This window comes from Ornithodoros turicata, chromosome 8 (genome assembly GCF_037126465.1).
Source record: "Ornithodoros turicata isolate Travis chromosome 8, ASM3712646v1, whole genome shotgun sequence".
NCBI classification, from domain to species: domain Eukaryota; kingdom Metazoa; phylum Arthropoda; class Arachnida; order Ixodida; family Argasidae; genus Ornithodoros; species Ornithodoros turicata.
In genome coordinates, this window is record NC_088208.1 from 19,046,342 (window position 1) to 19,057,389 (window position 11,048).

The 11,048-nt window shown below is 45.9% G+C and overlaps 1 protein-coding gene across 1 annotated transcript in view; it reads left to right on the forward strand.

The window, feature by feature from the left end:
* Positions 1-11,048, forward strand: part of LOC135366601 (BMP and activin membrane-bound inhibitor homolog) — a 43,354-nt gene that overhangs the window by 25,884 nt on the left and 6,422 nt on the right. The window contains exon 2 of the mRNA XM_064599380.1: positions 9,493-9,834. Coding sequence (XP_064455450.1) covers positions 9,493-9,834 — 342 coding nt within the window. The remainder of the gene's footprint in view (positions 1-9,492; positions 9,835-11,048) is intronic.

The window sequence follows — 11,048 nt, forward strand, 5'->3', positions numbered from 1 at the left end:
AGGCGGGTCGTCAGAAACCGTTGGTATCTTTGGTTGCAGCTGGATTTAAAGCTGAGCTAATGATTACGTCCGCCATATACATCGGGTGAGGGTTTGTTGCTCTCCCCCGTTTCACCTGCGGACATCACAGCTGCTTCCTACGCTTTTGTAGTTTTTACTTAGAGGAATGTTTGTTATTTTTATTTTTATTTTATCTATGTATTGTTTGACGTTTTAGTTTAATGTTCGACCGATGTGTGTGTAGGATGAAAGCGTTTGCCCTCAGGATAAAAAAGTACACGTCAGCAATGTGATGAAAAGCTACTTTTATTATTATTATTATTATTATTACTGGTGCAGTTGCACCACGAAATACCTGTGGCTGTGAGACGTGAAGCGAGAGGAATGCAAAGAGGAATTCGTTGCCAGAAGAAAAAAGGAAGGCGAACTGTCAGCATACTGTCTCTGCGGTTGAAGCATGCCTTTATTGCTTGCGGCCTTCGGTATTCGAAATAGTATCCGAATATTAGCGCAACCCTAATATTTATTTTCGACATTTTGAATTTTTCGTTATTTTGTCTCGCAATATCTGCCGTGCTGAATGGCCGCCACCCCGAACTGAACAGAGATGTAATCTGCTACCTGTTCGGCACTGATTGCCTTCTGCCCGCTGGGAGACCCAAGTATACGGCATGCAACGTATCATCAATGTGTGGCAGCTTAACGAGACTCTTTGAATAAGATCTAAACACATTAGGGGAAGAAAAAAAAATACATACGTAAAAATTATTTTTTTGTCTTTAATTATTTATTCATTTATTTAAGGAGACGTTGCGTCACGTCATCGGAAGCGTGACCCTCTCCGGGAATCAGCGCCATCTTTTTTCCTCCTTTCCTCTCATTAAAGGGACGCCGCACTTTTTTACGACCATGAAGCTTTCTTTGTGGCCGGCACATAAAACAGGCCCCTGAAGCCCTTGAGTGGAAGCCACAATATAATAAGCGTCTACAAACACGGTCTGTGTGGGAAAGAAAGTAGAGGCTGCGTTCCTAACCCTCAGTTTAGAGCGCGTGTCCGAGGGCGCGCCATGATTTACAGACCCCTTGCGTAGATCATGACAGGGCGTTCGACTGCGTAAAGAGGGTTGATTTCATCAGACGGCGGATGGCGTCAACAATGAAACATGCGTAGCACAGCGCCGTAGACGGCGTTTTAGATGCAAGGTAACCCAAGTAGCACAACATCTTGGTCCAATATTGGCAATAGAGGCCCGACATTGGTTCAATCTTGGTCCAATATTGGCAACAGAGGCCTAACATTGTTCCAATATTGGCAATAGGGGCCCAATATTGGTCCAATATTGGCAATAGAGGTGCGACATTGGTCCAATCTTGGAAATAGAGACCCAATATTGGTCTAATCTTGGTCCAATATTGGGTCGGTACTGCCAATATTGGACCAATATTGAGCCAAGATGTCGTGTTGCTCAGGAAGCAACTCCTATTCGCCATTATTTCGCAAATGGTATTTATTCTGCGACAAGGCCTACATCCGTATTCCCTACTTCGTTTAGTCATTCATTGATATGGATTGTGGATTGCGAAGATGTGCAGAATGTTCTTGGCCTTCCGGTTGGCCTACGGTGTTTTCTTGCCGAACGGGTCTGCTTTCCAATGTGGCGACATGTTGCTCGGATGAACCGTGCAACTTGGGACGACTTCACGGGGAAGTCAATCACTAAGAACGAAAGATACAGAGCACCGAGCGCTCTGAACTAACCGAAAGAACTGTTTTAACTACATGGGGAACTGTACAGAGATTGGTCTTAGTCTGCGTCCGAAAAAAACTCAGAGAATAAGATAAATAAATAAAATAAAGAAACGAGAGCAATGAATATGCGAGAGTGAACGAACCCGTGCGATGACCACGTAAAGTACAGTCTTGGTTCTCCTAAAAGGTGCAGAACAGAAATGTCCTGAGACCGTATACAACACAGCGCAGTGTGATCGTAACGATTTCTTTGTTATATCTTATGTCCCGTTTTCTGTTCGTGTTTTGCGAAGTGTTCTTCAGCATCGCGTTGCAACAGCTATATGCCTTATGGAAGATGCAACGACCACAGCAATCGCAATGAAGGTGCTGTGAGACACACGTGAGTGCTTGACAGCATAACCGTCGTCTCGCTACCACCTGTGCTAGAAAAAAAAAGAAGAAAAAAAAAAGAACGAACAGCGATACAAAAACGCACGACTCTTGCCAGCACCGTTCTACGTATATACCTTTATAACGATCCTATAACAACAGCCCACGCTCGGCTGCTCGAGAATTTCAAAAGTCGTCGTCTTCACAAGTCCCGTGATTACAGCAGTCGCTGGCACTTTTCTTCAGCAATCACAGAGCGAGACCAGAAATCGGGAGAATATATATATATATATATATATATATATACGGAGCATCCGGGGGAGGAGGATAATTACAGACCAACAACACCGAAGAAGAAATTCGATCGAGCAGAGGAAAGCACCTTCTGTGTTCGGAGAAGAAAACGTCCCACGCGAAATCGTTTTTCTTTTTCAAAAGTCAAAATAAGAAAGCGGCGTTGTGCTGGTCGGTGGGTGAGTGTGTAGTATACGCCGAGAGCCCACGCGCAGCTCCAATAGTAATCACGTGCCCTGTTATTAGGATGGGCCAAATTGTTGTCACTGCTGCCCCCCCCCCCCCTCACCGGACGGCGAAAATGCTGGTTCTTTCCTGGGCTGCACGAGGAATGCGCTGCGTTTTCCGTCTTGGGTTTCCAATGAAGACCAGATGACCTAGAAGGAGATGGAAGTCGTTTTCCTTTTGTCTGGTCCGTAGGCTTTCGTGAAGAGAAGCGTATGATGATGATGACTGAGGGTACTTCGTCGCCACAGGCGTTACTGTACTCCATTGCCCGCCGTAATTTGGTGAAGGGATAATGGTGGGTGCCACTCGCAGTGATGGCCGAACCCTTGCATTGTCCAGACGTTGCATCGTATTATTAAAGTGTGTTGTTCCCGAGAGTGGATTCGATGTTGATTTCCTTCGTAGATTCCAGTTCAAAGTCAGGGCCATTCCAGTTCAGTGAAAGAGACAAATATTCGCGTGAGTCCTTTGCGGCGGTCGTTGTAATCTGCCCTCACGAATGTGAAGCCGCCTCAAATGAGAATAATGTCATCACTCTTCTGCACATTCTCGCCATTTCTTGTGAAGATGTCAGGCTTTCTCTGCATTAAGAAATCGTGAAAAAAAGAAAGAAAGAAAAGGAAATACTTGTGAAAGTAAAACGTTATTCCGTAAACGTCATACAGATGTTTTGCTGAAAGCATTCCCGAAGACTTGGAGTACGTATTGCACCAGAGGAACGTATACACGAAGTAACATAAAGGGGGGGGGGGGGTGAAGGGGATGGGAAAATTCTTCTTCCTCCGCAAGCAGATGTCCGATTGGTCCAGGCCTTGTGGTATAGAGATTGCTCTGACGGATCTTTGTCCCGTATGCATGTGTACATATCTTATCAAAATCTTCATACACGAAGGCCCCACTGTTTCTCCCACCCATGCTCAAAGCCTCAAGACAGCACCCCCGGTTTAGAATACCACCTTGTCAGATAGTGATCGCGCAACGCGATTGGTTCTTTCTCGGGCTCCGTCTCTGTGTCGCTCCTGTCTCCCAATGAGAGAGCTGTTCTCCGAGAACATTCCTTCTCGTGTTCCGTCCTCAGGCTTGCGTACGAACCTCAATTGTGTGCTTCTCTATAGATACCGCTGGTAGATATGCGCCCTGTGTAGACAAAGACTGTCCAGACAAATACTTGAACGACGCGACATCTGTCCGTCAACAGACACGCCATGTGTACGCACGGGTGCCTTCTGCGACAACCGTCTTCTGCTACGGTCTGGTTGATTGGGTTTCTGCTGCGGTCTTCTGCTTCGTAGTAGAAGACCGTATAGCTGGAACAATCGGTAGGTAGACGCTTGACATGCGCTTCGTAACAGAAGACAACCGTCGTCTGCTACGGTTTGGTTGATTGGGTTTCTGCTGCGGTCTTCTGCTTCGTAGTAGAAGACCGTAGCGGGAACAATCGGTAGGTAGACGCTTGACATGCGCTTCGTAGCAGAAGACAACCGTCGTCTGCTACGGTTTGGGTCGGGTTTCGTTCTCTCATGATTGAGAATCTTGCACATGGACACCGCGTTGTCAGGGTCTTCGAGGTTCGTTGGACTGATCAGCTGTTATAGCCCTGAATTCCTAGTCCTAAAATTATTCGGGTGTCACGTGTCATGTTCAGAAACCAGAAGTTCAGCACCGCATACAGATTAATCAATTTTGGGACGTATATAAATTGTATATCTGTAGTATTAAGACGCCAGGGCATCTAGTTTGATGAATGAACACCGTGTAACCAAGACTCAAATTAGGATTGATGCGTCATAAATGTCTTTAGCAGTAGGATCCAGTCCAAGAGTTCGAAGTTAGTAATTTCAAAACTTAGGTAATTATGGAAGATGAAAGTCACAAGTCAAAGGTAATTATGCTATAAATGGAAGAATAGATAGGGCGAACTAATGCAGGTCTGTGCAGCTACTGAATTCATATTTTATGTTCAAATCATCCTCTGAGGACTTTATTTTGGAAGTTATCTTTTTTTCTCCTTCTCCCTTTTTTTCTCGGAAAGCGCTTAGAATGTATTGGCTTTTCGACGCGAGACGCCTTTGTTCATTCGTGTCCGGTGCCACTTGCTAATTTTTTTAACGCCTATCTGCGTGTTACAAAAGCTGCCCTCCAGACATGACCGACCCGTTTATTAAATAAACGCCCTCCAGGCCAAGCACTCAAGGCCCCACATATGTAGGGCACAGACACACAGAAGTTGTCTCTCCAAGCCGCATCTGCCCGCACCTCACGTTCTGAGAGCGCACAAAAGCACCGACAGCAAAGGCGACGCTTAAACAAATTTCTCCCATCTGGATTCAAACACAAACAGTATACCCATCAAACTTTGATCCCAAATATGCAACACGCCCATACTGTTTTCAAACCTGTCGACAAGCGCACGTGAAACTATATGAACACTCGTGCTTGTAGGTAGGTACGCCGTTGTCGGGATGGCGTTGTTTGCCTTGCGTTTTTCACGACAGACATCACTTCTTCCAACTCCCCCCCCTGGCGGGGAAGAAGGAAATGTCCCGGAAAACGATGCTTATCTGAAGTGCCACTCAAGCGAGGGCTGCTTCTCCTGGAAGTGTACCGTAGACAGTCGGAAGAAAAGTGCATGGGGGGGGGGATCTCCAGATGCACCCTCCAAGAGCTACAACCATTGACAGGAAGGCACAGATTACCGTCTCCGATACCAGGACGTGATATCTGCTGAGTGCGTCCATCGTGACGGCTTGGATTCTTTCATCTTCTCGGGTCACGCTTGGGTTGTGCATTCAAAACGTGCACATACTGAGGGGTACTGCACCCCCCCCCCCCCCAAGCTTTCGTTTGGAGGAAACGAACGCAGCAGAAGCGTCTTTTGGCAGCGTCCAATTTAGGTACTTTCGCCCACGAGCGGTTCCTTATCAGGCCTTATCGCGACTGTCCCCCCCAAACGCGTGGATGGGAATCAAAACTACTACGCGTTTCGCTTTGGACCGGAGTGCTTTCACGGCGGAATTCCTGCTGGCAATAAAATAAATGGAATTTTGTCGCTTATTTTCTTCGGTGTCGGCGAAAGCTGTCGTGCAGTGCGGTTGTACGTGCTTACGCGGAAATTTAATTTTTACAGCGATTCTCTTTCTTTGTATCTCTCGATATGTACCTTCCGAGAGATCTGCCTGCAACCAGCCGGCATGCCCACGCGTCTTGGGCCCACTTCACAAGGAAGCGTTCCGACCGACACTTGTCTTACCGTTTGAGGGTTTGAGGAGCACGTACCCCCGGGAAACACCCGCTGGGTGTTTCCCGGGATTTCCCGGAATTTCAACTGGGTCACCCACGCTGTCATGGTGTGAATTTGTGCGGTTCGTACCCAGACCGTAAGGTAATTAATTGCATTTACCGTTAATTTCTCAATTACTTTCAGTATCACGCGGTTGTTAACTCTGACTTAATTGCTTTTCCGAGTAATTTGCGATACACTTGGGGCTACTTTTTGCATCATTTCGCACGCGATTTTGCACTCAATTTATTTTAAATCTTGAATCACTTTCGCAAGGTCCGCGATTTTTGCTCATCTGTTTTGGCATCAGCTAAAAAAAGCCCGTTGAGCATAGATTTCCAGTCATCGTGGTCCACTGATCATTTCATTTGTCCTTTGAATAAATATTACAATATTTGTACCGCGTTCCATAGGAAAGTAAAATTAAGCTGAGCCAAAATCGTACTATTGAAATGAATGCAACCCGGCGTAATTACTTTTCAGTGTAACTGCAAGTTTAATGAAGTTACAATTATAAATTTCTAAGCCTGTCATTTAAATATATATTAACATCGAGCTATAAATGTAATTCAGTTTCTCTTAAGAAGTGTTTTTTTTTTTTTACAGATCTGCTCGTATAGCCCTGGTTACGAGAGAGTATGAACAAACGCATAAGCTTAGACAAAAAAAAAAGAAAAGAAGAAGAAGCAGAAGCCATTGGAAATAATACGCGTATTTGTTTAATAAGACGTTGCGCATCGCCGTTTTTTTTGTTTTGTTTTTTTTCCTGTTGCGTACACACGGTAGATAAGAAACAAGCAGACTTCCACAACTCAAATACACACTATCTTCGCTACGAAAGTACAGCGCCGCTCCGCGAAGAGCACTTCCATTTTAACACCGCACAAAACAGAACTACTTATAGATATATATATATAGTATCCACTCGCAAAAAAAAAGTACTATTCGTAACCACTCTGAACGTACGTACGTACGCACGCAAACCCACATATTTCTCCCAAAACGTCAGAGCCCGGTGCCATTATCAACAAACTCTGCATGTCCGCACGAAAGAACAAAAAGGCCCTCGCGCCCTCATCATCTCCAGAGGGTTCCATCACTCAGTCAAAAACTTTCCTTTTTCGTCATCCCCATTTTTCGGGAAACCCTCCTTCCCCCCGCGCGGCGCCGGCGCGCGCGGCGACTTGCTTCGGCGCCAACGAAACAAACGGTCCCTTCTCCTCTCCTTTCACCCTCGCTGTCTTCAAAACTTCTCCATCCCGTCGGAGAAACTTTTTCCCCCTCACTTCTGTCCCGAACTGTTTCTCAGATTCTTCGCCCTCCCTCAAAGCCACTAGAAAAAAAAAAAAAGAAAAGAAAGAAAGAAAAAAAAAGGAGAAGGGGTGTGGGGGAGAAGTACATGGGAGACAAAATGGCGAGATTCAAACGTCGCACGTAATAAAGTGTCCCCTGGTCTGGATCGGAAGAGGGAAAACATCGTCCGCTTGCCACACTTGTTCTTCTTCTCTTTTATTTTTGTTCCCTTCTTGCGCGTTATTTGGAGCTGGGCTGCGTTCATCTACCAAGCACATCGTACGTCTTGCGTTGGTTGTGTTTAAGGGCAGGCGAGCGTGCCCGGCGGCGGCGGCCGCCGGACTGGCGTCCGGGGTGCGTTGCGTTCAGCCTCGCTCATCCGGGCCGGGGGACCAACCGACCCAGCCCTCACTCGCTGGCCGAAATGCTGCTCATCATTTTGATGTTGCCAGTCGCCGTCTCGCTGTTGCCTCCGTCTCGAATATCTGCGTCTCTCTTTCGCCTATTTTCTTTTGGTTCTTTTTTGGTAGAACTTCCATCCACTTCCGGGTGTTTTCGTTTTTATCGATGTGTGGAGATTATGAGTCATATTTGAAACACAGCGCGTATTGGGCCGGTTTGTCATATTTTGCCCTGTGTGTCCCTAGCGGGGGCGAGGGGTTGCCAACATCCTGGCCCACTTCTTCTCCTCATCCCCTCAGACTCTATGGGACTCCTCTTTCATGTTTGATATGGTGTAGCGCCGCGGTAAATTGTTAAGTCTGCGTGAAATATGTCTTGCCTGGTATATTTACGTGCTTAGTTGGGTTAATTTTCGGTTCGAAAAATGGCATTAAGTGCATAAGGAGTTAAGTGTTAATTTCATTCGTGCCGTGCTATGCGGAGATATTTAATGGCATTCGTCTGAAGGACATTTTCCGCATAATGAGATTATCATAACTCATTCATCCACGAAATGCGTACCCTCACTCTCATTGTCTGAGCACAAGAACACCATAAAGACACTCTGTACTGCACACTGCGCAATTACTTTATGAATTACACAAAGACAAGCATTATTTCTGGCAAAATGCCCAGCGTCGTTAACGATTGCTTTCTTGCATATTTGCCATGATAGGCAAGCCTGAGCGATGGGCAAGACACGTAAACAAACACAAACACGAAGGCTCAAAACCAGCAAGACGTTTAATTGATTACATATTGATGACATATTGATGCATATTTGCTTTTGGCGTAGACTGCCACCTGACAGGCAACAAGATGACAACAGTTTCTCGACATAGTACAGACCATCGATTATGAAATATAAGCAGATTTTTTAATTTTGTGGGATATTATGGGTATCTTTAATCTCGTTGAATACTTTTACGACCTTCAAGTACCCAGTCTCTCACGTGGCTACTGGGGCGACGTGAATCGACATCACGCGTTTAATGGCACCCGGGACCCGACTGACATTACACGCTAATGTCATTTTTTCTGCCCGTGTGGCACAGGCATTAGAAACTTTCAGAGCTTTTGTAGAGGTCGCACTTTCTGCTTCATTCACCGTTTGTCATCGTTCACATAATGGACACCTCAAAGACGAATTCTAGTTCCATTAGGCACTACAAAGATATATCCATAATCAATAATGCATCCAACAATATTTTGCGTACGCTGAGCCAGAAATATATTTCGGGAGGGGCTCTGCCGGGGACTTTACATGGGAGAGGATTTCACCCTCGTTGTTCCCTCTCCCAAACGCACAACCATATGGCACTACGAAACCCACGGAATCCCCCGGCTAGCAAGCTGCGTTGGGCCATCTATCTTGTACAGGATTTTTTCATGAACTATGATAAGCTGACAAGACCCGTTAGGATTTCATTTTCAGGCTATGTGCATAACAGGGTGATAACATGCCAATAATGGTTACGCAACCAGGTTAGTAAAAAAAAAAAAAAAGGACCGGTTGCACTGCATTCATGGGTTGAGGCAGGTGCTACCACAATGAAAGAAGGGTCTCCGGTTTGTGTGCGCTGCAATGGCACCGCGACATCGATAACAAAACAAGAGAACATTAAATTTTCATCCTCCTTTTTCTTTTGCACTACATTCACTGTTCACACGCAGAGTTACACTACTGCCGTACTGAACTGCATTATGACCTGGGCCCTAGTTCGCTTATTTTTTCCCCCTCAACTGAGGATAAGTGTTCTCATTAGATCAGGATAGGAGACCGCCGTTGAGTAACCACGGGATACATCTAACATACCGCTCCTCTATGCTGCAGGTGAAATCCACTGCTTCTGCACTATGGCAGCATGTGTTTCCACTGGCTACATGTGCAAGTCGACGAAGGGCCTGTGCTTCTCGGACTACTTCGGCCACCCACCGGGGGATCCTGCCCAGTCCCGTTATGGGTGCCTGGACCTCCTGAGCTCTGCGAGCTCTTCTTCCTGCCAGGGCGACTCGACGGGTAAAAGGATGCAGAGCACATCTTCCATTTTCCTGAGGACGCAGCAGCAGCAGAAAGAGGCTACCGTTGCACGAAGAATATGCTGCCAGGAGGACATGTGCAACTTCCACCAGGACTATGCCCACTTGTGGAGGGTCAACAGGACAGGTGCAGGAGGTAGGACACACACACATACATGGCCTCTTTGACTTTAGCGAGGTTGGCAGTTTTAAAGGTCATTGGCTGCTCTTAACGTATCTTACTGCGGACTCATTGATGCTCACTGAGTCGCTCTGCAATCACATGCCAGTGACGCCACCAACTGACCAACCCATCGATGCAATAATGGCAGGCACATGCAGAAGCTGGCTCCCCTCTATGCTGCATATCAAAGAATTCAACCTTGCCATGTGAGGTCACCACTGTCATTTGCCTGTAGGGAGTGCCCTGAGAAAACATAGATGCAACATGCTCTGGGTGCATAATTACCAGTCGTGTTGGCACACACCACTTCCAGGACCCCTTGACACGTATCAAAAGTTCCGAAAAGTATGCGAACATATAGCTGCGTATGTGCATATGTGTAGGCAGCTGTAAAACCCAAACTTGAAAAACTGAATAGTGAAACCCACGAAAGTCAAGGGCTTACTGTAATCCCTTCCCACACCTGCGTTCTTTCGGCGGATGAAAGGTTCCTGTTATGGTATTGCACGCTGCATGCTGGAAATGCAGGGCTGAAAAGACGAAAAGATGCCGACCGAGATCAGACCTGTAAAGTAATTAATTACTATAGTTAATTACTTCCAGAATTACATTTGATTAGATGTAATTGTAACTGTAATCAAATTACTACTTTGGACCCTGTCTCGGAAGATAAAATGTTTAAGGTTTGAGTCATTCCCACAGCGATCTTCCTTGTCTGCTCGTGTCCATGAAGTACAACGTCGGGCTGCCCAGCTGTGCACTGCTGGAACGTCTGTTTTTGGTTGGTAGTCTTGTTATAACAAGAACTTTGGAAATACCCTTTAAAAGCCAATGGGCATTACAAGGTGCGCTCTGGTCAGCAGTTTGTTCAACATAACTGAAGAAAGAAAGCCTTCTGACAGTGACGTTCAGTGTTCCTTTCAAATGGCAACGGAATTGCCCAAATATAAGGCTTCTCTTACTTATCTACCACAAGGACAACTGGCGAGCATTCTAGTCATCTGTAGTCATCTTTCAGCACATATACAATAAATTTTTACATCAACACACACACACACACACACATAAAGAAATGCTGATGAGATGGGGCTGATGCCGGCCAGCAGGCTCAAACATCTAAGCTTGCACATTGCAGAGAACTTTGTGAATGTAATTCAATGTAGTGCAATTACTTTTTAGAGTAATTG